Source organism: Varroa jacobsoni, unplaced genomic scaffold, assembly GCF_002532875.2.
Source record: "Varroa jacobsoni isolate VJ856 unplaced genomic scaffold, vjacob_1.0 scaffold_367, whole genome shotgun sequence".
NCBI classification, from domain to species: domain Eukaryota; kingdom Metazoa; phylum Arthropoda; class Arachnida; order Mesostigmata; family Varroidae; genus Varroa; species Varroa jacobsoni.
In genome coordinates this window covers 411312-438726 of record NW_019213269.1, presented here as the reverse complement: position 1 = coordinate 438726, position 27415 = coordinate 411312, and the positions used below count along the sequence as shown (strand labels likewise).

The window sequence follows — 27415 nt, the reverse complement described above, 5'->3', positions numbered from 1 at the left end:
TTCTAGATGCCCCAGATGCCGAACCAGAGTTGATGAAAAATGAACAATCTACAATCGGCACGGACTGATTAAAAGTACGCGAATGAAGTTTAAATACTAATAGTGTATATAATTTAGTATATATATATATATAGTGTATATAATTCAGTTCGTCTCTGCCCCTAAAGCGCTTTCCTGGAATCTCTTCTTTTCTATATTTTTGTTTTAAGTACCCAACATGCTCGTTCCAAACTATAGAATACATGCTCATGATCCCACCAGGACGCTTACGCCTATCGGCAAGATAACCTAAATCGTAATTAGAGTCTTCATTCTATTCCCTTTTGTTCACTCACAAAATAAACTCTCGCTAATACTTTCAATATATACAGTAAAGAACACACGTGACTTAATTATAGCTATGAACCTTCTATGTGATTGAAATAAATTACTGTTTCATTGTTTCTTAATTAAACTGTTCATAATTAAATACCTATGGACCTTTTATTATTTCAAAATTTATATATATTTCGAAATAAATAAGTGTTGTGAGGTCTGATTTTAGTTTTGTTATTTAGTTGACTTATTACACTTTAGTTGTAGATGTAATTCAGAACCTTTCTCTTCCACAATATTGTCTTTATTATCCTTATAACCTCATTTAATCTGAAAACGTTTAGATTTATAAATAATCGCGATATGACCACTGATTTGTTTACCGCATGGAGAGAGAAGAGTCTATGCGATAGGATCAATATCCGAGCCTGGCTGATCAAACTAACGACAAGTTATCACAGCGATCATGGAGGCTGATAGGAACACGTACACTTGATCGTGTAATAGAGTTAGTTTTGTGAAAATAAAAACATACATTTTGATTTGTGACGAGACGTCAAGCATTTTCTCTAGTCGCACAATATATACGCACGGAATGTCACAGACAACGGTTCGGTACCGAGCCGCCCGCGCCATGGTGAATACCAAACCAGATATAAAGGCATAGTTTTGTTGAATCGTAAACTGTTTTATTCTAGCTCTCCGAATGCCCCCTTTCCAAACCTAATTATTTTTCGCCTCTCGACAACTCGTCCTGCCGCTCGCGGATAAGACGGACTAAGAAAAACATAAGACAGAGCCCACAACACGCCATGAGTTGATATATATGCAACTTACACTGGTCTAACACGATTCATGGCACGGTTTTCCTCGGGTGGGCATTCCGCCTGTCGAGTGTTCGAATTATGTGGTATTACTTTGTGCTATAGATGCATTCGAAAGTTACGCTCGTAGGATAATGCTGGTAATACATGTAATTGTATGGCGGGTTGCTACTGCTCTTGGTAACCCAAAATCAGCGTAGCTTAGTGAAGCTACCAGGTTCTGTTTCCCTAAAAAACGAGGAGTAAGTTTTGGTGTAGCTTAACGGTAGGCCCCGCTATACCTGGTGGGGATTATCTTCAAGATTTTCACGGTACCGCTACAATGAAAGCAAGTGCAAAGTGCACTCTGCTGAGCGCCAAGACGTTCCAGTTATCACCACCATTATTGCTTTACCGTTGTCATGTTCATGTTTAAGACAGGCCAACTCACGCTGGCAGAGATGTTGTGATGAACGAAGCCTTTATTCTTCGGTATCCTTCTTACTCACATAATGGAAATAGGAGAGAAAACCGAGAGACAAACAGGGAGGACGCGGACGAAGTGTCAAGTGTACGAATATGTGGGTATGTATGCACATGCAGTTGGGCGTTGAATGGAGCCGGCGCTGATAGACACTGACGTATAACGACGAGATGCTTATTTACATTAGTCAGCTTCGTGGACTCGCTGGAAAGCAGTGTGCGTGTTTTTTTTTTGTTGATGTACAGCGAATCATTCGCAGCTTCGTGATGTTTTCTTTGAGCCTGACTATTGCGCTTGGTTTGTTTGAGCCGTTAGCTTTCTATTATACCTTTTTGTACTGATCTTCGTTTTGTCTCGACGGCTGTAATTGCCGCTACCTGTCAAGCGCACTCACATCGCTACTGCCGTACATACTCGTACCGTAACTGCACTATGTTTTTATCAAGTATCCTTCGGAGTAATTTATTCATATTCTCTCGTTTGTTTGCGATAGGGAATATAACATTTTGTCTAACGAAAATTGCCTATGAAGTGTGTCTGCTAGCAAGACTTCTGCAATGCACTTGATACTGACCTATTAGTATTACTGATTTTCTTCTCGGAGATAATTCCCATCAATTTAATCTTCATTGAGGTCACTTTTTCCGGATGATTTTTTACGAGTAACTACATATTTAGACGGCAGTACTAGTTGTTCGAATCGCGTGTCTAGAATGCTAACACAATATATTCGTGTGATACACTGCTATCATCACGTGACGCCTTCAGGCGTTTTATCTATGAGGACGCATACGATACAATGTAAACTCAGTTTCCTTGTCACGTTTGAAACTGGAACTTCTCTACAGGTCACCTCAATCAAAATGGCGGGTCGGTGAATGCAATCTCATCACTTGGTGAACTGAAAGCTAGAACTATACGTTTCAAAGTGGAAAATCTGGCCAAATAAATGCATCTGGTAAACGTAGGCAGCAATAGCGGGAGCTGTTCCGTTACTTCAAGTCACAACAAAGTTTTCATAATGCACCCAATGTAAATTATTGTCAAAAAAACACTACGTTGTTAAACTTGTTTATATACAGCCGTACGTCAAATGTTATTCAAATCAATGATCGCAGCATTGATTTGGTTTAGTATCTAGTCAATTGGAAGCCTATTTGTATAGTTAGAATAAAAATCTTTCAGTGATGATCCATTTACGAGGATTGTCCTAAAGCGGTTATTTAGAAGAAGTCGTTCGCTGGAAGCTTCGGCCAATCCGTAAAACCAAACAATCTATCGTATAGGTGCATTTAACGTAATGAAATGTTTACTGGCGGTATATGATCATTATTAAATGATTTAACCCTGATAATATCTTTCTTTTAACTTCGTTTAATAGAGGACAGGTATGTTTTTGAGTAAAGGGACAGATTTTACGCGCGTAATTTTCTGTCTTGACGATTGTTCAAGTTCGCACCGTACCAAATATCTTTTTATTCGGCAGATTCCCAGAAAGTCACGCAAATTCTTAACTTCTCTAAAAACTTCTGACACTGTTTTGAGTAGCGTAGTATTTGCGTCGCGGCCTACTTCAATGATACATTTTTTATCTCTAACCAAAGGATTGTTTTCGTGTGCCTAATTCATCTAACTGTTCAAGCATTATGAGTTAGCACACTCCCAGGAATCTTCGAACAAATACCATGTAGACGTACGCTCAAATTACGTAATGATTAATTACTTCTAATTATTAATGGTAATACAGAAAATTCATCGTTTTTTTTTTTTTGAAATAACGGATAATATAATTTAATTAAACGTGTAGAAGCCTTTTACGTGTTTGAGATAAGGTGAAGAGTTTAAGTTTTAGCCAAAAATACACATACGATTGTATGATAACACTCACAGCTACCGTTTTGGAGATACAAAAATTTACCAATATCTTATAATACTATGTCTCCAACATAGATAAATATATACGCACCTGGAAAACGGCAGCTTCATCATCCATCTGGATAGTGAGCAATGTCGCGTTTAATTCCCTGCAAATGGCAGCTGCTGTGTTCCCCGAGACCTGCAATAACAAGCAAAATAGCATCTCACTACTATTCATAACTAAATTTATATATATATATATATATATATAAAAGCTGCAAGTATCCGCCAATGTAGACACATTTTAGCAAAGCCTTAGAGCCTATATCCTTTCGCTGGCTTTTTTTTTTAGTAGAAAAAAACGCGATGTGATCATCTGAGCACCGCTTATTGGAAAACTACTCTCACGCGTGATTTTCTACGTGGCCTCGCACCACTAGCGTGGGCCTGCCAAAAACACTGTTTCATGTTTTGGGCGGCACAGAAAGGGATGTAGATGGTTCTTCTGCCTATTTGACGGCGGTTCCAGTTGCTGTACTGTCAAGGGACAGAAGGCTTCCTTGTTGAAGCCGGCGTTACTGCCAAAGCTGCAATTATCTTTATTTACGACAACGACACCCCTCATCCGGACAAAGCTCACTGTATCGGGTCCACATCGTCAATAACCCAGATGGGGAAATGCCGCCTTATACTCTCGGACCACAGTTTTGATTGAAAATGCTTTGAACGACAGTGCACTAGTGACCGCACTTGACGCGCAAGAAACATGAAAGAAAAGCTATGGTTACGCGACTACGAAGTGCTCTCGTGAAAAAGCCCTTCTGTTGGATATGCTTATTTGATCTGGGTCTGCCGCACAGGGATTATGGCTCTCTGCCTAAGAAGACCCGATTAAGCTGTAAATATTTTAAAGGTTTAGTAACATTCAAATGTATGGATTTCCCTTGGTACCGTTTGCTATCCACACATTATCGGACTGGCGAAGAAGGCAAATACTAATCTAGCCCCTACCCGTTCGTTCATTTCATAGGCAATTTAGACAAGCGTTGTAATTTGCAAAAACAGAAACGCAAATTTATTTTGGTAAGGAAGTTATTGGGTTGGGGTGTCTTCACAAACTTAGACACTAGACCATTGAAATTTTACATACTAAATGATAGGAGACAATTAGAATTGCTTTATATTATATGAGCTTTCTGCTCATCTATTAAAGTAAAATACTTATACGAGAGCAGCTGTGTTCCACTTAAGAAAAAGCTGAAGTTTAAGTGAAAGAATAAATACGTTGTGAAATCATACCTGGGGCATGCCACCAACAAGGTAACAGTGACCGCTGTGGAAATGGTAGTCTGCAGACTCACAGCGGCGCTCCCGATGCCCGCTCGGATCTTCATCTGCAGTTGGAGATCACAATTGTGCAGAAATGTGCAAAAAAAATTATTCAATTTTTTTTGTTTCCGCTTTTTTTTTAATAAGGTATCTAAGCCACCCTAACCTAGCTCGCTCATAATCTAAAGTAGGATAGACTCTTACACACCACTACTTAGTGCAGAAAATCTTGAAAACATTTTTCGCTACCTCTGATGGATAGGCTTAACCTATCGTGAAAAGATGAGTCTGCGAAGAATCTGGATAATGCTAAAAAATAGAAAAACATTCCTGTCAAATCCTAATGCTGCTGCACCTCGATACGCAGTAGTGACTAGTGGCATCTTCAGCTGCACACCAGTGCGTGTATTTGCATATATTAATTTTCCAAATGCCACCCTTGAGGTAACGTGCTCTGATGGCTATCTAGTTGAGAGCGCGTCTCAATGAAGGCTTTTTTAGCACAGATAAATTAATCATTTATTCTCAAAAGTATTCGAGTCCTGTTGGTCTGTCCATCAAGTTGGTGCCTATAGCCGAAATGCATTTTCTATGTTATACAATTACTGTTAAATTTCGTAATCTAACTCGTCCCTTTGGCCTGACGTTATATTCCTATTAGTTGATTAAGGTAGAGGACTTTCTGAAAAATTCGTGCGCGAGTCTACTCATATATCCCAGCTTAACCTCATATAATGATTTCGCGAGGGATATAAGCTAAGTTTCAAACATAATTGTTTGTCTAGGGATAAAAACTATAAAACGCTGAGCGTTACTTACAAACGACCTTTAAGGGCCCAGTATATATTGAATGATCAAAATACTATTCCCACATGATCACTGACAACTGAGATAAGATACCGATTGAAATACCGAATTCGCATTTTATTATATGATTTAATTTACTAGATTGAAATTAGCTTATGAGGCCGAACAAAGTTTCTGTAGTAGCGCCTACAGAAGTACTTTATCAATGAAGTACTGAAGTACTTTTAAATATGCTTAGCCCTCCACTTATAATACAACGCCTAAGGGTGTGCGTGATATTGTAAATGAAATCTAAAACTATTCTAAAAGTACATAAGATTTACCTATGTTATAAGTTTATTCATGTCCTGATATCTGTCATCGGGGGCTGCTTTAGTGAAGGGATCTTTCCAATTCACTGGCTAAAACGCATGCTATATATGGTTTGCTCTTTAAAGGGTACTGTTTCGAACATTACTGTTGAACAATGTCTAATACTTCATTAAAAGTTTCACTTGACTTAACTGCATTCTCTTTCTTGCAGTTATTTTTAGACAATAATATACTATATTATTAAGATAGAAATGTATTATAATCCTAGTCTCTGCACGTTATAAGACCTTATATATGAACCTATAGAGGGATCAAGGACGTGACCAAAAAAGATATTTATTTCCCATCTTTAAATATCACGTTAGGCTACGTTCATTTTTCCATGAGCTATTGGCTGCAAAAGCCACCCAACACATAACATGTCGGTTTTTATATTTTTTTTTTGCCGTATACGCGAAGGGTCTGTGAAAAGGGAATAGATTCTTGGGGTTGTGCTTTCGATTGGACAAACTGTGTTTGGATACCGTTCGTTAACCAAAAATCTTTACTTGTTTGGAAAAGGCATCCTTTAGGAAGTCGTCATTATGAAGAATAGATAGGGTCGGCAATGGCACATTAATTGTAGAAAAATTGCAGGGGACGCTGTGAAGGGTGATTAGCCGCCGAACAGAAACCCTAGTATTGTTGGGCGCGTTGATCCGATAAAGCGAATGAGGAGTAAAAAAATGCTGAAGCAAAAGCGTCGTTCAGTAATTAGTAAAAGAACTTCCTATAACCAGTCCTCTTGGCGCCGTCTGTCTGGCCGTACGCATAAGAATCTAGATCGGGCTATGTGAATGAAAGTAGCTATCTCCCCACATCCGGAGCAATCCGGGAAAAAAATTTGACGTAGCAAGGAAATATTCAAGGACAGAGTGGAAAAATAATCTGTTTCATTTTTTAGGAAAATTTAGAAGTCATAGTTAGCCAGCCATACTATCCCCACTTCTTTCCGCCATTCATATCAGAGCATAGCTAATCCAGCGTATAGCGCAGAAGGTAACCACCCCTACCCCCTACAGAACCGCGAGGTGGAACGCAGCTTAACTAAAGCTATCGCGCGATGAACTGCGGCGGAATTCAACAAAGATCGAATGGCAAGGCAGGCAAGAGGGCCTGCAAAAAGGTTCCAAACTCAATTAAAACGTTCAACTAATAGTTTTCCCTTAGGACAGGCGAAAATGACGATGATAAATCAACGTAAGGGTCGAGACAAGGCAGTTCCATCCTCGCATTAGCAAAGAAACGACCATAACGACGGCGTTTATTTAAGTGCGGGCTTTAGATCCGAACGAACGGAAGAATGGTCATAAGCTAGACCATCGCTAGATATAATAAAGGGGACGGACTTGGGATCGGGCCTCGTCAAAAGTCAAGAAGGGACAGACGCAGAAGAAGAATATCAATGAAATGGGAAAATAGAATGGCGCGTACTTTTTTTTACTCAGATAAAAACAGTCTACGATGGATTCACTTAGAATAGCTTGTCCGTCTTTGCTACGCTAGGGTCTAAACATAATAGGCAAAGTCAGCAGAGAACTAATCGCTAGGATTCAAGCAGAGCATCCACAGATAAAAATGTTTCGGTTCTCAGCCATCAGCACGGAACTAGTGGCTCATATGAAACACTCCAAAAACGATTGACGCGCGCTTTAGCAGGAAAAGTACGTTGTGCATATGTTTGATATTTAAAGTTCTATATTTACTGTCTCGGTGTGTAAGCCTGTTTTCCGGTGTGCAAGCCGAGAATAGGATATTTCGAAATGTACAAACGAACTAAAACAAAGAACAGATAAATCAATACTCTGCCCACCTCTCACTGGTATACGATACGCATAGACTGTTCAACGGTACGACACATACATACCGTCATCGTTGACGATCAGCACTTCGGCTTTGAATCCTTTGAAAGCATGCGAGAAATCACTCACGAAAGTGATCTGCATACTACGCGACGCGGTAAAACGCAGCAGTTTAATACGTTCATTCCAGTTGCCACAGATTCGACCTCCCGACGACTGTAGAAGACCCGGAGGGTGCCAGGCTCCACCCGTGACCTCTACATAGTCATAGTCGCAGCTGCAAGCACACGTGAATAACAATAGTCAAAATATCATGGCATTATTAGTTGGCAAAAACGGCACTCTTGTATAAAAATAAGGACACCTTTCTATTTGGTTATGAAGTTTGAGGCTTTTACCTATGTTGTCAGCAGCTTGTACTCATCTCACTTAAGCAGCAGGAGTAGATATCCTGGTTATATAGGCAAAGCATGTCACGTTACCATGCATTTGGGTGTTCGTAACATAAGAACGACTATGGTTATGCTCAGGAGGGTCAGAGAGATGCCGATATGGGTCGGACGGTCCGCCAGTTCCACTCAAGCAGACACCTACCCACCCGCAACAACCGTATATGGTTAGATAAGCTAGTTAACATAAGGGCTATGGCAAGAACGCAGAAGAGAGTAACGCAGCAACGACGGGGTCCACGAGAAACACTAGGGAAGCATGTAATCAACCCGGAAGGCGTCCCCAACGAAGTGATATAGCTCTCCGCATACGACCCCTGGTGGCCCCGGCTGGAATCGGGCTGGCTGTCTAGTTTCCATGGTACGGTACAGTGCAATGCGATGCGATGCCGCCGCATTCGTCGTCGGAGTCGTCCTCGAGTGCCTTGCCGCTCCAGCCGACGGGCCAAACGGCCGCCGTTCGGCACAGCATCCCTTGGGTCTCGTAGATGCGTGTTTGCCAGCAGAGGACGCAGGCAGGACAGAGGACACCGTCGAAACGACGATGTTGCGCATAAACCCAGCGAACTAGCAATTTCTCCGAGTTCGTAGCCGTTTCTGTTGACGCGCATGCCAGCCCGCGGCGAGAACAGCAAAATCATTGCGTCTCGTTAAGGGACCCGGGAGGGGTGAGGTGAGCGGAGGGAAGTGGGGAGGGAATTGTGCCATACGGTTACACAGCCTGTCGAAGTTAGCGGTATATACATTTGGCTAACTATGTCTACGTTCACTCTAACAAAGTACCACAGTGTTATCCACCTCTAACTGCATTCTGCGTACCCCATACAGCATGGAGTATCAAACGTAATCCGTATTCCATGGGTACAGGACCCTAAATACCAGTCATATAGCGTTTACGTTCAGACACCCACATCTCAGTATGCATTTTTCATAGATTGACGTAAATTGCACATGTCTAAACGCACATAGCAGTAATATGAAGAAAACTTAACTATGTTAGCTGTATGAAGCTCAAAGGAAAAGAGAGATTATGCGGGAGAATGGTGATCTTGGTACAAGCCGTAAAGATGATATCATATAAAAGGTGTAGGCCAATATATATATATATATATACGACCATATCACAAAAGACCCATGCGTCTTTTGATTTTCCTAAAATTTCTAGATTGAAGCTCGTGGATGTTCTGGTGATGAAGAAATACGAATATACGTATAACAGGTAACAGGTAGCCGCACATTAAGGCATCAACTTTCAGCAATGTACAGGCAGTAGAGGAAGGAGGCTTTGTCTTATCCATTAGCATATTGCTTACTTTAGCAACATGAGCTTTTTAAAATTTCTCAAGGGCACCCCCTATTAGCCAATTGCTATTTACCAGTGGTCTTCGACGGAAGTACTACTCGTGAGTTATATACGTCCAACCGGGTTCTTTAAATTTCTTTTTGTATTGTTTCGGCAGAAGTCAGCTGCGTACGAAGGACAAGCAAAGTTTGCTTGGATTCCAGCGAGCGGGAAGTCGATACGCCATAACGCTACGAAACAGGCTGAACCCGCGTTCCGTACTGGCCTAGCTCTCAGAGATGGTCTAGAATCATGAGTCATATCCGCGATATGACAACAGTGTACTCCAAGCAAAGCAAAAGGCAAAAAGGCAAAAACCCAACAAAATGGCTAAATCCGTAAGAGTTCCTATTATTACAGATTCTACCATTGAAAAGTGTTTTTGAGGAGTACCCTGGCATGTGCAGATGCTCTTTGCGGATAAGAAACGACCATAAAGAATAGACGCGTAAACAGATGCCGAGGTTCGGTGCCGTAAAAAAAAAGAAGAGACAACTCCATCTTAAAGCTCATTGGTGGTACGTCTTTCTGTGTGCTGTCGTTTTGATGCTGCTTATATGTGCTAGACCCGGTCTCATCCCGTGTCCTGCTTACACTTGTTCTCTGTTTGTTCGAAGGGAATTGTGGAAGCAATGCGAAACGACGCTGCCACCATCGCTATTACAACTGCTGTGGCGCCTGTCGAGTTAAGCTTCTCATCGGTAACCGGCTTACCCGCTCCAGGAGTAACCGAAAATTCCGCAGCGATCGCCATTGGTTATTGTTGTTTACTGCCTATTGACGACCAAAATAGTAGAATAAATTCGAACTCAGCAAGTTGGCTGGCCAGGAGCTAGTAGGACCAAGTGAGGAGAGTACTAAGGAGGCCAAGGAACACTATATAGATGTTATCGTTCCCTGTCAATCCTTTCCTGGTTCCCCGTTCGCGCCTGCTCCGTTGCTTTTTATCAGTGGTTACTGCCACCTGCGCTTAAACATCATTCAATAAAAAGCCTGCGATAACTCGTAGTGAGTTCCAGGAGCAGTCGTAGGGATGACTTCGGCCGACTAATATATCGCAGAGGGAGCTACCTGCTCCCTCTGCCTCTTCGTGAAATCATATCGACATTTAACAGACGCTGCAGCTAATTTAATGTTCTCGCTAACACTTGAAAACGTTTTTACTTTTATAATTTATAAAGAAGATTTACGTATATTATATAGAATGAAGGTATATTATAATATGATAATTTATTTATGTAAAGCTGTAATTAATTTCTTATATATGATAGGTGATATCATAAACGATAAAAAAATATGTAAATGTACAATAATCTATAGATATATATTTTTATATGTATATTTAATATAGATATACATTTATATATATAATATATTTAATATAAATTATTATAGTTGGCCTTGCTGGGGAACTCAGCCAACCTTGTGTACTTCGTAACGCATTGGGCTATGTAATGTATTAATGTGTTGTCGTAAGTTAATAAAGTTAAATAAAATTTTCAATAATCAAGATGAAAGAGGCGTATTTAATCGTAGTAGTAATAGGTAACACAAATATTACTATCTGTATAAGGGGTTGTGATACCATATTTATATATTATTATGGATTAGGCTACGGTTCCAGATGTTTTACGAAACTTTCCGTGGTGTTAACGCACTGTGACTGTTGCCGACTGGTAGTCCCACATGGATAGCCTGCAGTACCATATTAAAGACTCATACCTACTTCGATGTTGATCCAGTGATTTCCTATTTCTGGATTGTCGATATCGAAAATTGGCCCCTCTGCAGAAGGTACCCTTCAGAAGGCGATGTGTATCTGATTATTAATGAATACAGGTTTATATATATATACACTGAACGTTTGCCCCTGACCTACATTAAAAGCAGAGATAACGGCAACTGAATGCTGACGAATTATTTGACGCCCTTGATTAGCAGTCTAACTTATGCCGGAATGACGTGCATATTTGGACGGAAACTCATGCGTTGACCGCACCGAATTACGGGGGTACCGTTGGAGTAACAGTCGTTATTCATGATTAAGATCTCAACCTATACAGCAGACTGTTTTTGGTTTAAGACGTAGGTTGTGTGAAGTAACCTATTCTAAATTGAGAATGTTTAGCAATTCAACACCGATAGTTGCTGTTTGGTTTTCTATACGCATGCAGCTATCCTTGAAGGATGTTCGTGATGAAGTCATCGCCAATATTCAAAAGAACTGTTTATTTGAGAATGAAGATAACAAGACTGATGGCTCGATTTGCTTCTTCATTGGGAAACGACTGGTTGCATAGAGAATATTTGGTTTGACAGGTGTCGACCTCTCCATGTGCTTGCGAACGGTCTCAGAGAAGGCCTTGTATAGGAATATGAAAAGTATTAGTAGAATCATCATTCTCTAAATGAAGCTACATTCTGCTTGCGTATGTTGGTCCGAAGCTTCTAGGTTTCTGTGTTATTTTGGAGGAAAAACTGCGTGAAGCACTCTGTATTGAATCTAAAGCACCGGTGATTCGTCATTTATTGGTAGAAATTGTTTCTAAAAACAGTGGTTTGACGCAAAAACGAAGCTTGGACTCTATTAATCGTCGCATCGATTTGTCCAGCACATACAAAATGTCTTTTTGACTTTATTGGTCTCTCCTTGAGCCAAACGGACTGAGACACACCTATATATGACAACCTAACATAGTGCGGTTCTGTCGTCTTTGATTTCAAACCGTTTCTGGCAGTGCGTGCGGGTTTGTTCGTTCGAAGTGGATGTAATTTTGCAAGATGCCAGTTTGCTCCTACGCTAGTATATACTAATTTAATATCACAGATTAATGGCTTAATGAAGTAGATATTGTTTTCAGGAATTGTTTTTAAGGCCTCTCAAGCCTCTCATTGTGTCTTTGTTTCTGCTTAGTATCGACTTGGAGAAAACAACGGGTAGAGAATAACGTAACCTTCGTTTCCTTTGCTAGTCGTGTGTCGATAGCAGTCTTGTTATTGTTTCGGTTTACTCTTGTCGATTCTGTTAGGCAGTAGTCAACCAGGTTGGCAGCGGTGGACCGCGCATAAGTTCTCTTTGACCTGAAACTTGCCGTAAGTTAATCCCCTGTATGTTTCTGGTCAAATTGAACGGCGACTGAACGTTTAGATTGATCGTAAATAATACTTAATTTTAGTGAATTTTTCTTAAGACATCAATCAGCCAATTATATAATTCGTACAGCAATAGGAATTACAATTTGAAATAAGAGTACACGTTTAACCTTAAAGTGTATGTAACAATAGTAATCCGAGATATGGGCTTTCACAAAATCAAAAAATAACAAATATCGCTTATTAAAACTGCAAGAGAAAACAACTCTGTATTGATAAAAAAAAAAAAAGTTCTTATACTTCACACATCTTTTATCTGTTTTTTTTTTTTTGTTGATCAATATGTGAAATATCAAAGAATCGAAAATTAAAGCTGGTAATTTATACATTGTACGTTGTCAGGGTGACAAATCGTCGTCTTTCGATGTGTAATATCCATGTTAGATGTCGAAATATGCATACCAAGTTTACTTTGTTTGTCAAGAAAGTTTGTTTGGTACCACTAAGAAACGGGCACCTTACATGGAATAATCTTTTTAACCGAAAATATATTGAGCAAAGCAAAAATTACCTTAGTCCTTTCAACCTTTTCTTATTAGGAAGTCGGTCTAAAACCCACTCAAGGACAACTGGACACATATTTACACCGTGTTGCCGTATGGGCGAAACAGACGTCACAATTTTTTGCTCTATCTCCTCTACGTGTAAGTATACATTTTAGTATAATTTTTCGAGATCTATCGATCTTCGTGTAAAAAAATATTTTCGATAACTTAGCACTTCCCTTGTGTTTTTTCAGAAAAAGACCACCTTGTTATGTCTGCTACCAGAAACCCGGTAAGTAATCAAAAGCTGATCAATAGTAGTTCTCCATTTGTTTTTATTAATTTTGTAGTTGTTGTGCCATTAGCACAGGGAAATATCTATTCAGAGAATAGGGACATGTATTGTATTCTTAGTCTGTTCGTTCATTGATTGGTATAAAGTGCATCCTTTCAGAGAACACCGTATCCATTTTGTACCTTTCCGGAGCATTTGCACATAAAAATTAAGAAGCATGTACAGCATTTCGGCTCTAATATCCGCACAGGAAACACCTTGTCTGGACAATTTGACTTGCAGAAAAAAATTTAAGGATATACCAAAATGTAATGTACATCAGCCTCTGCAACTTTCTCACAGACAATCTCCAAAAAGAACATTTTCAAAAATGCGCGCCGATGTCGTAGAAAGACGCCGCTAACTGTGATACATATATTATACGAAAACAAGGAAACCTATTAATGTTATCAATAAAGATTGAAAATCATATGTGCATAATATATTGCTGCAATTTCAGGTAATGCTTATTATGGCGAAGAAAAAAGTATTTAACAAAAAGATTTGAACAACTCGAAGGCTTCTATTAGAATACACGCAACCGCACATCCCTGTACAGACGTACGACGCATTCGAATACGCATCATAGATGAGGCAGAGTTGAGAACGGCTGATAGTTGGTTCAGTATAGCGACAAACGTGAGTTACGAAAACTACCGATCATGCTCTGGATCCGTCGTTACCCCCCGAAACAAATAGGCGTGTTGCGCTGTATTATCTTACCACTTTAAGCATACATTAATATACCCTGCTACATGGCTAGCAGAAAAGCAAATAAGGCAGTCGGACTCAAAGGGGATAAGGGTACTCCACAGGACAATGAGAAAGCGTGCTTCCAACATAACGATCGTTTGTGGCCAAAGGAAGAGAGAGATCAGTGCCAGTAGAGTAATGCTATATCGTGTGTGTATGTATATCTCATTATGTTTGATGATAATGATCAATTATTTATTGCTTGATAAATTAATAATAATAGCTTGGTGAGTAAAGTATTTGCGTGGTAATCGTAAGGCACGCTGTAGCGTAGGTTCGAATCCGGTCATACTGTACCGGTTACGTACGGGGAATCCGCCAGTTTATCACTAATCCTGTTTTTCGATTATAGATCGTTCGTTTCTTTACAAAGTTAGTATAAAGGATGTGTGCGGGCAGTCTACGGGATTTGCTTTGTCCTTTGAACACAGACATAAGCACGATCATTGACATACGTATAAGATTCAAATAAAACCTTATAGGAAGCGACTATGTGAAGCATCAGGGTTCTCTTCGTTAGTCTAATGCTTAAGGTCTGTTCTGACTAGTCGAGGAGCGTTCGATCCCCGAGAGGGCAAGAAAGTCTTTTTCAAACCCCGTTGTATATCCAGCTGCTGTTTAATGGGAATTTGGCTGAACAACGCGAGAGCTGAAAGTTAGCGAGGGTCGCAATGTGGGAAAAGAAATATAGCGGCGGCAAACAATTGGACAGGGAATGGAAGCAGGACCTGGCAAGACCGAACAGCCTGGCTACTCCACTGGAACCGCGGCTGCCGCATTGACGAAGGCGAGCCTCTAGCTGAAGGGGTCGTTGCTGGCTGGAATTACGAAGCGAGGGAATCTAAGTAACGAAATGAGGAGCCAATTGCAGCGGTAGCAGTAACAGCAAAAGTAGAAAGAGACGGCGATAGCGCAATGTCTAAATTCAATTTTCAAAGATCTTTTCGGTTGCTGCTGCTGCTGCTGCTACTGCTATTGTTGAAGCTTGGTCCTCTAGAGAATTTCAGTCGACTTCGGTTCCAGAAGCAGCTCAATGCAACGGTGCTAAGTTGTCTGCCGAAGTAGAAGCAGTCCCAGCATCAAGACATGAATGCGCACCATCAAGCACTGCGCTTCAGCGATGTTTTTTGGAGCTGAAGAAAAATAAAGGCAGTAACAGCAGGAGCGACAAAATAAAGCACTGGAAGTCCAAAAAGAGCGTAGGAAAAGAAATACAACGGTAGCAGTGTAATGCGAGTCTGGACGTCGACAATGGCTGAGAGAAACCGAATGATAGACCGAACGAAAGTTCAACGGCAAACAAAAGGAAAATGGGTCGCGAAAGTGGGTTAGCTAAAGGCTGAAGACGCCTGAAACCGAAACGCCAGCTAAAATGACGTTAACAAAAACAAAAGCTAAAGAAAGGAAGATCAACTAGTGAGAAGAATGGAAAGCGAAATAGAGCCCAGAACGATTTCGTTGGTTCAGCCGCTTGATCGTAGCGAAATCACTGCAACAGCGATCCTGAAATAGCTGAAACCGCCGATTACGGATCTTGGCTCTTATTTTTGATCAGGTCAAACAAGGCTGCTTCAACACACCAAGTGAAAACAGACTCGCGCGATACACAGAAAGGTACTATGATACCCGATTAAGCATTTACAAACGAAAAACTTACTGGAATGTTAGACGTTTTTTCTTTCGAGGGTTTTTTTTGGGTAGCTTTTGCGCCGTCATATCTAGTGAATTTGTTCCAAATCGATTTGCATAAGTCAACGAAAACTTATCGAGGATAAAAAGCAAAATAGACAAGTGAGATATAATATCATAACCCGATCGAATGCTGTTAACTTTATAGGTCAGTAATGGCTTTTGTTCGAGTGCTGAATCGGTGGCTGTTCTATATATTCGTAGTACGCATTGTATATAGGTGTATATATATAAAACAAAGTTGCTAAGAATGTTTCCGTTCGCAGATGAAGGTTTCGAGTCTCACTTATGTGATTTTCTGCTACGCATTATGTCGCGTCATACTCAAAAGAATTTATAGTGACAAAGATGTAGGCTTCCAAGCAAGAGATACTTACTTATCTGTCGATCGAACTAATATAACTTGCAGCCCAGGTAGGAATTATTTTCCTAATTGATTATATGCGCCGTAGTGATATGTATATAGCTAAGACCCTGGCGTTTTCTATAAGCATTAAAAGATAGCAGTCTGTTGACGTATTTTTTCATTATGCACATTAACGTATAAAACGCGCCATACTTACTTTTCGTGGCTCTCTAAGTCAAACTCAAGAAATCGCAGCTCGATGGAGGCGTTACTATGAGTCCGATGTTGTTGGGAAGTATGTAACAGTTGCACAGAAAAATGGCACCTGCGGCTGGGGGGATACGCAGCAGGGAATAGCGGACTGTGCAGCATTTCTGACGGCTGCGAACCACTCAATATGACCGACCGATTGCAGTTGACGTCAAGGTCAACGAAGCTACCCGGCCGCCCCGAATTCGTCGGACCTGCACACAATAACATTGGAAGCAGTACAATGACCTTCAGTCACCTGTGATCTTTAAGGCTTCGAGCCTAATAGGTTCACCGGAGAATGCAATATTCAGGTTGGGTTTAGCTGTTTTTGATATTTCGCAGATGCCTGTAAAATGTGGACCGTTGGAAGATTGACGCGAGATGAATTTTTCCATTTGCAAGGTACGCAGATGTGAATTTCGATGTATAGTCACGTGAATTTATTGAATCTCAGATTAAATAAGTTAGGCAAGATATCGGGCTTTGTGAAGGGCGTAATAATGAAAAGTGGCAATACTTCTCTGATTTTTTACATATCGTATGTTGGTATGATCTTTGCACACGTTCCTTGAAAACACATCGACAGCAGCTGAAGCTTCTAGTCGACATTTTCAAGTTGCATCGTTAACTAAACAACATCATCACTTTCGCAAGTTAACGTCCTTTGCTCTTTGATACTCTTAATTATTCTTTGAGAAATTTTCTCATCGCCGAGAGGAGGTGTGAATGATTTTAAAGGTTCCGCAGTGAAAAAAGATGGTCAGGTCTGTAAAATGTATTGTCTTACTAGGGATAATTTGAAACGGCTAGCGCGCTTTTTTGGAGGGCCTGCCATAACTGAACGACGCGTAACACATAAATCAAAACAACTCTATTCGGTTATGTGATCATTATATCTCTACCTGCTCGGGGTCTCTGGCAGATGAACGGATTCTCGGCTTGGCAGTGGCGGTCATTCCAGAAAAAACTCTCGGTTACTCCTCGTCCTTTCGATGGGAACACGAATATGTCTTGGACCTGAAATCGAAGGCACAAACCACTCGTCAGTCGAGACAAAGAAAACAAAGGCTAACATGGACCAGCTAGTAGTGCTGGTTAGAATGAAACAGCCAACGAAGTAACGTTTCTGGTGTTTCTGCTAGAAAGCAATTTTGGAAGAAAACGAGCGCTTGCGGTTTAAACTGGGACAAATTACAGTTTGTATGAACTTCCTTTTCGGAGACCCCGTCCTTTTCGAACCCCAGCGGTATCTAAGTTCGCTAAGTTACGCTTCTGAGAAGACCGTCTTGAACGCAGTGTCAAATTGAGTGAAATCGTACTGTTGACTATGCCTGATTATTTGACTTGCAATCATTGCTTCCGTCAGACTTGTGTCTTTTCCGACGTTTCAACAGATCCTACTTTGAAAGTAGTAGAGAAGGAATTTATAAATGATTCTCTATTTGTTTAACTGGATATGACTACGAAAGCGAGCGTTCGAAGCGAAAATAGTCGTCTTAATGTAATCCTGCAGAGGAATGAGAAGCTTGAAAAAAGTTAGTTTTTACATTCGCTATACTGTGTATTATAATCCAAATGAGTTTATCACAGTGCGTATTTACAAAATGGTTACACTGGAAGAAAGGTTCTAAGTTACAGTCCTCATGTTATTCAGTCGTACGCATGCCATCATCTCACTTGCTATTTTGCGTTGTTGATTAAACGAATAATTTACCAACTTGCCCTTAGTTGCTCAAGAGGCTGGCATTATCTAAAACATTCTACTGCCGTGTTGTACAAATTGCCACATATGCTTCACCAGTTTTTTGTTAATCCAAGAAATCGACTCCATTCGTACGCAGAACTATCCACTTTTCCCATCATTCCTTTTAGTTATCCGTGTCATTCTTTTGCAGCTCTCCACTTACTTACGCACCCCGAACTAGATTCTCTTAGTAAAGAATAAATGTAGAAAGTCACCAGGAATACAAACTAAAAGAGGCTGGAGACATTGAACCGGCACTACACCGGTTCGACGAGGACGACTCGACTTGAACTCGTACTTCAGTTCATCCTACAACGACTACTAGTCCTTTTCCATCGGTTGCAAGTTTTCTATTTTAAGAGCCATTCGGTCTAGCCCGAACCCTTATCCGGATTCGCGATCTCGCGTTCCTCACATGTACGTGATCTTTCCCCGACTTCAGACAGAACGAAAAAAACATTTGCCTTCTCTGAATAACCGCGGGATGTGGGGAGAAAAGAGTGGGTCGGGAAGAACAAGACTGAAGGAAACTGCTGTCTTGACGTCTGGAACGTAAGTGGCGGTTATAAAAGGTGGGAGCACGTTCCTATTTCCACCACCGCTACTGCTCTCAGTACTACTGCTGCTGCCGCTGCTTCGAATGCTTACGCTCTAGCGCTATGTTTACTCGAGTGCCAAAGGTAGGACTGCCATTGGAGGAGAAAAAAAAAGGTGATCTGCTGCTGAAATATGATCCTGCTCTCGTGGGAAATTCATTAATGAATGACGGGGTGCCCGCTGCTACCCCTTTGCTCCGGCTTCTGCCATTACGTTTGACTCTGTGGCCAACTGAGCAGTATATCTTTACTCAATAGTTGCAGTTGTTTAGGCCGTGGTGGCCACGGCGATGGCCTGTTTGGCCAGTCCTGCCTAGTCGGCTCGCCTTTCTCCTAGGCATGCTGGCGCTACGCTCAGGAAAGGGGCAAACCAAATCCATCTGCTAGTACATGTGAGGCAAAAAGTGCCAGTTAAGCACTATTATAATGGTACTCTCCACAAAATTATGACTCATCGTCATCGCTGCCATATCAAATTAGACTGAATTCGATGTGAAGGGATATTGCCTACCTAATCCAGTTGGGATGAGATCCGACTGTACGCATTCAATGGAAGCTCAGTAAAATGTTTGCGGCAGAGGTAAGAGACGCTTTATGGTGCGAGACACAGCATCCAACGGAGCAAACAATGAGCCTGTGCTACTATGTGCAGCGGCTTAGCCACGAAAAAACATCTCCCTGTCTTTTCACGTAGCATCCCATCAGCTTTCTTTGGCCATAACATTTGGTATTCTGTTAGAAGTTACCGAATTAGCATAGAACGTTCCATTGCGTACTTAGCAGGCCAATGGGAGTTCTTGATCGATTACCTGGATAAAAAACGTTTATCTTTGTCTAATAATCCTCACTCGTGTATAATAATCGGAAGAAGATTGTCTGCCGTGACGCGTAGGTTATAGATTTAAGAAGCTAAGTTTATCTTCCTATGCTTCTTGAAGACTACTTTCTGTTTTTGAAAGCCTAGCGCTCTGAAACACGATGAAAGAAAATTAATGTACTTTTCGTTAGGTCTCGTCATGTCTTAGCAGCTTAAAGCTAATTTCATAGGAAGTTTTCCATTTCACAGACAATGGGCAAAGGACCTACGTGCATCAGCTCCAAGGTACCAACGCGAACCGTACACGTACATAGTAACACTCGGTGTTCAGCTATAGAGAGAATGAGGTTCTAGGTGCTTAGCTTTGTACCGCCCTAATACTACGTACTACGGCGCTGTTATATGCCTCGTATATCATTTTTAGTAGTTTTTTAATAGTTCATTTCTAAAAGAATGGTGCCAGTACACTTTCCTATGCCATCATCGTTCGTTGACGCTTTTTCAGTCTTAAAGAGATGCATCGTATCTTGTGATTGGCAATTCATTATAATAATTATTATAATTGTAGTATGAGGTGAAATTTAGACGAGTGTATTATAACATCTATAACGATATCGGCTACGAGGGCAATAAGCCACCAGAACCGGCACGGCCGTTAACGGCTTCTGCTGAACAGCGGCAGCAGCGGCGCCCGTTCGGGACTTGCCATCGTTATAGAACGTATCACAGACAAACAAGGGAGGTTGAGGTAAATTTGATTCAGATGGATAGCACAGAGCGGAGCGGTACGTTGTCGCTTTGTGGCGTGACTGCTAGGCACTTTCAGTCCCCTCAGACTGGTTGAATTATGAAATTATGGTCGCTGACCTAACGCTGCCTCGTGGCTCGACAGTCTCGTAGGCTACGCTTAAAGTCGCGCCAGTCGTGCAAAACGTGCGGACGACAACGAATGTACAGCATTTTCCTAGTCCCCTGTCACTCGCCATTTTCTCCCATCACCACTCTATCGTCGTCGTTATGTTTTGGCTGTTGCTGTAGCGGCACCACTAACGCGACCGGAAAGAAGACGGTACGAACGCTCGCAAAGCGACGCGTCGCGGATCAGAAAACTGCAGAGCGTCAGATGACATTATGTATAATTATGAATGTAAGGTGACACAGCGACAAGAAAGGTTAGCTTTAAACTGCACATTTTCTTCAGGTCCTTGTAATTCTGCCCTGTCTCGTCTTTCTGACCTGCCTCAGCACCCGATGACGAAGCTAAAGCCACTTGTTCGGGTGTACGCAACGAATCACCGCGAACGCTGCTCATTACAGCCCGTGGATACAAGACAAGGATTAGGGCGACGGCGATGGCGAGGACGGCTTCGAGGCACGACGCGCAAGGTAGGTGCATGACGACGGTTGATAGCGGTTAACGTCACCTTTGAGAGTACCCTGTACGCCTTATACACGCAAGCTTTATGGATATAGGCTCATTACAAAATGTGTTTGTCGTTCATTAAGTTCCTTGTATATAGTTACAATGGAAAGCAGAGCAAGCAGGGAAGGCTTTCAATATTACCAATGCTGGAGGAAAAGGAAACAAAGGAGAAAATTATGGGGTGCTGTGCTCGATGTCTTTTTGGCACATTCTCGCTGTGCAAGTCATTAGAAGACACAGGACACCTCTATAGTTAGTGTAAGAAATGCAGTTCGTTGTTACTATTCGCTGAAGCAGCGAACGCATCGTGGACTCATACTGGCGTTATCTGGAGATCAATATAATACAACAGATAATACTATGTTAGGGCATATGGATTTTTATTGCTGAGAATAAAAATTGCCATGGGTGGGCCTGAATTATTCATTTTCAAACGGACAAACTAGCAACATTACACATGATCATGAAGATAAACTAGCAAATGTTCTTCGTCTAACGGGTTCTTCGTGATGCAAGCGACAACATACGAGGAGCGAAATTACCGGACTTTCTAACAAACACAGGTATACTCATAATAACGTTCACTCCAATGTAAAACATTTATTAGTATGTGCAGAATGCGGTTACGCAGTTGCAACAGGAGTTGCAAGCCACCAAATTGAACTTCGGAACTTTTATTGTAAAATAAATGGTGGTAATAGCCTGAAGCGTAGAGAGGATACCACGTTGTTATGTGCACCACTACCATTCGAGATACCTAAGTACCTTTTACCTGTACACAGTCTTGATCGGAGTCCGCATCATCGTTAGGTTGTTTGTTGTAGTTGCTAAAGTTAGCCCAGCCCGGGAACCAATCTGCAAAACAATCAATTGATACCGATTATTCGGTGTATAACATTTTCTATATGACATGAATAATAACAGTACGGAAAAATTCTCAATAACAATAATCTCAATAATAATATAGTCAGTGGCACAACGGTCTATCTATTCGCGGGTAATTTTGCGTCGTCGCTAAACTTCAGAAAAAGTTTAACTCAAAGTTGCGTTACGACCACCCATCATCCCAAACGCTTACTTAGGATACGTAAAAACTCTTCTTCAGTTACTCCTAGCAAACAGGAATATAATACATTTTTCTCTCAGAAACTTCGACCACCGCGCAAGTAAACGACCGCCAAGATAGACAGAATAACGGAACGTACTAATTTAACGTTGGAATAAAGATTCTTCTCACCTATCACGATACCTACGATGGAAAAAGTGGCTCTTATTTCACGTTCAGGCTCGAATCGATCATTTAAGCTTGGTATGAGCTGCTCTGTGTGAAGTCAGGTTATAAAAGGATGATGTTCGGGGTAATCGTGTTGTTTCAAAATACTTTCAATTTCACCCCTTCACCAGGTTGCGCGTATCCAATCTCGTATCACTTTCCACCGTTCTGGGCACATGTTTTTTTACCGATACTGTTTTCCAGGAGCTCAGCAGCGCTTCGAGAGGCTCTGGATTTTCCAAGATAAGCGGAGCTACTTTGTCGATACCCTTTCGGTAACTACCAAACGACCGAAAGAAGCCAATAAGAAACCTGCGATCCCCCCATGTTTTTATTCTATTCAACAACGCTTAGACAATAAGCACATTTCACTTCCAGCGGTATCGAACGCCAAAAAAAGAATCTCAGTTCTATTGTTGCTGCTCCTCAAAGCCTTTTAGGAGCTCGCTTCGAAAGGAGGCTTTGTGATAAAATATATATCATTGGCTTTTACCACGCTTATCTATCATAGACACTTCGTTTGCTTCTATACAACCCATAAGGTAGATGATAGTTGTTGTTGCCGTCTTTAGTCCGCTGCAGAATTTTCTCTCACTTACGGGACATAAATACGCAGTACAGCCACCGTTAGCGACGGCGGCTACTAATATGGCTCATCTAGTAAACCGGATGCACGATATGTTCGGGTCCTCTCAATAGATATTTTTGTCCACGCGCACGTCTGTCGCAGATCCTGTTAGTAGTAAATTAGAGAACAAGCTTCAAGGAGTTACAGTAAAAACTCAACCAGCTTGTTTCAGCCAGACACTTCTCAATATTGGGCCTATTGCGATGGCGTGTCTGGACATCTAACATTTGTAGGCCAATACGACACGCGTGTCGAGAGGACAAGGCTATATTTCTAGGCGAGTTTTGCTAAACCGTTTAAAAGATGCTGAGAATGAACTATTGTGTTATCGAAAGCAGAATGCTTTGCAAGGTGTCTTGCATGCTTGATTTTCTGAGTCCGTATGAATGGCGCGAGTCCGTCTTCGGAATCGAACGTATTCTAGCCAGACACCATCTCTTCTTTTACTCTTAGCGTTTTGTCGTTCCGCAAACATTTCCAACAGCATTTCTACACGAATATGGGTAAATGAAGAGAAAATTATTACGAATCGTTCTAATAAGCAGATTTCGTGGTTGTTTCGTGCGCGCACCAGCGAATGGCCGGGCTTTTCGCCAATACTAACGAAAGTTGTCACACACAAGTTCAAGCTAATTAAGGTGCTTCTCGATTACGTTATTGGGTGCTCCTCGGCGAACAGCAAAGCACGACATAACATTCAAAACGCGCAAATGTATCTTTTGAGAGACTGTGTACATTTCATCGGTACGTTCCGTTGACCTAAAATTAGGCCTTTGACCGATATATCGATTACTGAATTAATAGATAAGTTACGCATGCGTAGTGCCTTCTTTACATAATAACACTAAAAATGGATATATTCAGTGTTATTGTTATTACTGCATTAATGGAATGCTCAAAAATTGATATGTGGCTAACATGTATACCGTTATGGATAGAGTGATCAAGCGTATTCTATGTATGTTACAGACATAATGCCCACTGCATTGTTGATACTGACAAGAGTTTTTACATCTGATCGATTTTTGACATTTTATTCAATTCAATCTATCCCAACCGTTTGACACAAGTACATTTTCTATACCTGTACAGTAGTAGCAGATGTAATAAAGAGGATATTTGTTTTAAGGACACTTTTACCGAGAATTGTCGTTAAAGGAAGTGAACTGGTAATACTACTAGAATGGCCTGCCAGGTCAAATGGCAATATCTTTTGTAGAGATAAACAAGATGTCGTCAGGACAATAACAAAAAAAAAAACAGGCACAGTTACAGCCATATAGTTCCTCAGTGCTTCCTTTCATTCGTCTCATTCGATTGGTGGATTCCGTTGCTCTCATCCTTCCGTGACAACGAAAACAAAAAGCGATAACATTTGGGCAATTTAAAGAAACTCACCAAGAGTCATCGGTCCGGCTATACGGTTTAACCCCGCTTGGTAACGTCGGCTCATAATTCACGAGGAGTTCTTAGCCTTTTAAGATTGACCTCGTCGCAGAGATGAAAATGCTTAAGCCCTTATGAGTCCCCACTTTAACGTGTTTCTCGTTAGATCGACGTCGACGTGGTTCATGACAAACTAATCAATTTTACCCGGCCGTTTGCTGTACTCTTGGGTTCGGGGACCGGTGCGTAAAGGATAGCTGAGTTTTAAAAGGCTAAATAATTGCTGAAGATTAGTCAAGTGGTGGAAAATGCAATTTCCTCAGTCGAAGCCATACACCCTAGCCACCTATTGATATTTCCTATCGGTCACAATGCCGTTACAACCTTAACGTACCTGTTTCCTGGGCCTAATCAATTACTTGCAAATACCAAGAGTGATGAATCAAGTATACGATGCTCTGACCTTCACCCTAATGGTAGAGAACTTCATATGATGAAATCGCACTAACATTACAATTAGAAATTCTAGAATAGTGTTTGGGGGTAGCAGTTTAGCTTTGGTCGAATTTTCACTATGAACGAATGGCAGCGTTTGGTTGAACAGATCGTCTACTGGGCGGTCTTGATTACCTAAACATAATTTTCTTGTCTTGATGACACGCGGCTAATAATCTAAATAGAAATAAAAATAAAAGCCTCATGAGTCGAGCCGCCGTAATAAGCGGTCGCATGCGTGGAAATCAATGCAGTGGTCTTTAGTAGCTCTTGCTGGTCAAAACTCTAACTGTAATAGGGCCACGATGGGAGAAACAGAGGTCATTTGGTAAGCAGGCGCTTTGCCGTATAAATAGGACAGCGTTAACAATATTCAGGTAACATGCACTAAGCGCATAGCATATTGTGTAATGCGTGTGAACTCGTCAGAGAAATTATACGTGGTCATGCGTCAATAAAGGAAAACCTCGATAGAAACAAGGTGTCAAAGACAGGTGCTATTAGCTTCACACACAGCTTTTACTATATAATTTAATAATGGTTCTAAAGAGATTTACCCCGTCTAGGGATACTTAACAGATAAATAATGGCAAATAAGGTGGCAGACGACGAACTCGTAGAGCTCGCATCGAAAAGTTATGTTCATAGGTCAACGGGCTACCAGAATTTGAGACTAGGAGACAAATTACTCTTATACATACGTTCGATATTTCTTACCATATAAGGTTATAAGGAATCTCATATAACACCTTCACTCTGGGTGAAACGATACTCAACAGGCTTATAATTGTCTATTCTATCGAGAAAAAATACAAAGGACATCCATTTGTGCTTAATTCAAGGCCAGACGCTATGGCTTCAGAAGAATTGTCACTGCAAACTAACTCTGGATTGACTGACTAATTGTCCCCATGGAACAACTCAGGATAGTCATAAGTCAAAGTAAGTCATAAAACAACGAGATCGAAAGAGAACACGCGTAGTCTTTTGCCTGAACGTAAAACGTAGCGTAGAACGGGCAAGGAGCCAAACAGTCACTGCTAATGGTTGTAAAGGAAGTACGGTGGGAGCAACGCCTCATTGAATCCTAGCCGCAAGCTTCACAAGAAGCTTTACATAAAGGGCGATAGACCTTAAAGAAGGTAGCTATATCCACTTTAGCTGGTCATACTTTAAGTGCCACGACAGGGTTTCTATACACGCATGAGGAGACGATATATCGAACAGGTCATAAAGCAGTTAGTAAGGTAAGAAAAAAACTCCGTACATTCGACCGATTCTCGTTTGTGCTGCGAAAGAGCGCACACTGTAGTACACAGTGTGTGAGTAGAAGTCACGACGGGACGTCAAATACGTTGAAGTCTATCAAAGCTATCAAAAGTTATACATATATATATATCACGGAGTAGGAGAAATATCACAGGCGATTATTCGGTCGATTCTATTTCTTTATTCTGGGGATCATTGCCCATAAAAAAAAAGTTTATAAAGTTGCCGAACAACAGGGTTCAGTGTATGTAACCTGGCTCAAAAGGGCGTTTATCTGATTACAGGTAGATACAGCCAGTCATGAATACGAACGATGGCTACGCGCTAGGATTAAGCTATCGGATTCACCGTAAATCTACAGGCCTGAGTTGAAGCAATTGGGATGAGGAATTAGAGGACTAACTTGCAACATATAGCAACAGTTCCACAGGACTCAATAGCGTTTCTAATTCGAAACATTCTAATAGACTTCGTGATCCTGGCGGTCGTATGTGCCGCTTTGTGGATAAGTAAGGGAATTGACAGCAAAACCAGCTTCCATCAGCGATGATGAGCGTCGTAAGTGCAGTATGAATAATAACTACGCTGATCATTCATTCAATGGCGCGTCCAAACTTGTGTTTCGTTTCCATGCGCCATGACCTTAATCACTGCTTGTAGGGTTACGTCTACCAAAAATAGTTGTACATTAGTCTCACCTCGTTTTGCCTAATACTGTTCTCAATAATGATTAATTTAGGAGGCAGGACTTTGGTAAAAGGCCTATACCTATGCCTTGTCCTGCTTGTTATGAAGCCTAATTAGAAAAGTTGCCTATTTCGTTACCGATATGCCCAAGTGTAGCTCTTCCATGTCAAAATCAGCGCATTTGAGCTAATCAAGTTTAAAATATTTTCAGTGTAACTTATAGTTGAAATATACAAGCCTGCTAATTTTTGGAGTTAATGCTACAATCTTGTCAACGAAACTCGATTGGATTCGCAGTCGTCTGACCGAAACCTCTTGAAAGACAGCATCATCCATGCCGTTCTTACGTCATTCGTAAACGTCATTTGTTATCAAGACATAGACAGGACAAAATAGAGGGATACGGAAATTACGTTGGTGTGTCCCTTGTAAATCTACTGACATAACTCACCTCTAAATAGGCTTAGCCTGTTTATTCCCTGGACTTTATTAATGCGAATCTATCGAAAATTTTCATCTACCTAATGGCCATCTAATAAGAAATAG

The 27415-nt window shown here is 41.1% G+C and overlaps 1 protein-coding gene across 1 annotated transcript in view; it reads right to left on the bottom strand.

Annotated features, from left to right (window-relative positions):
• LOC111259764 (uncharacterized) overlaps nucleotides 1-27415 on the bottom strand; it is a 185051-nt gene that overhangs the window by 44062 nt on the left and 113574 nt on the right. Inside the window, exons 18-23 of the mRNA XM_086968008.1 lie at nucleotides 21904-21986; nucleotides 17454-17568; nucleotides 16517-16763; nucleotides 7814-8025; nucleotides 4759-4853; nucleotides 3569-3658 (exon numbers count right to left, since the gene is read on the bottom strand). Of these exons, the coding sequence (XP_086824134.1) occupies nucleotides 3569-3658; nucleotides 4759-4853; nucleotides 7814-8025; nucleotides 16517-16763; nucleotides 17454-17568; nucleotides 21904-21986 (842 nt within the window). The remainder of the gene's footprint in view (nucleotides 1-3568; nucleotides 3659-4758; nucleotides 4854-7813; nucleotides 8026-16516; nucleotides 16764-17453; nucleotides 17569-21903; nucleotides 21987-27415) is intronic.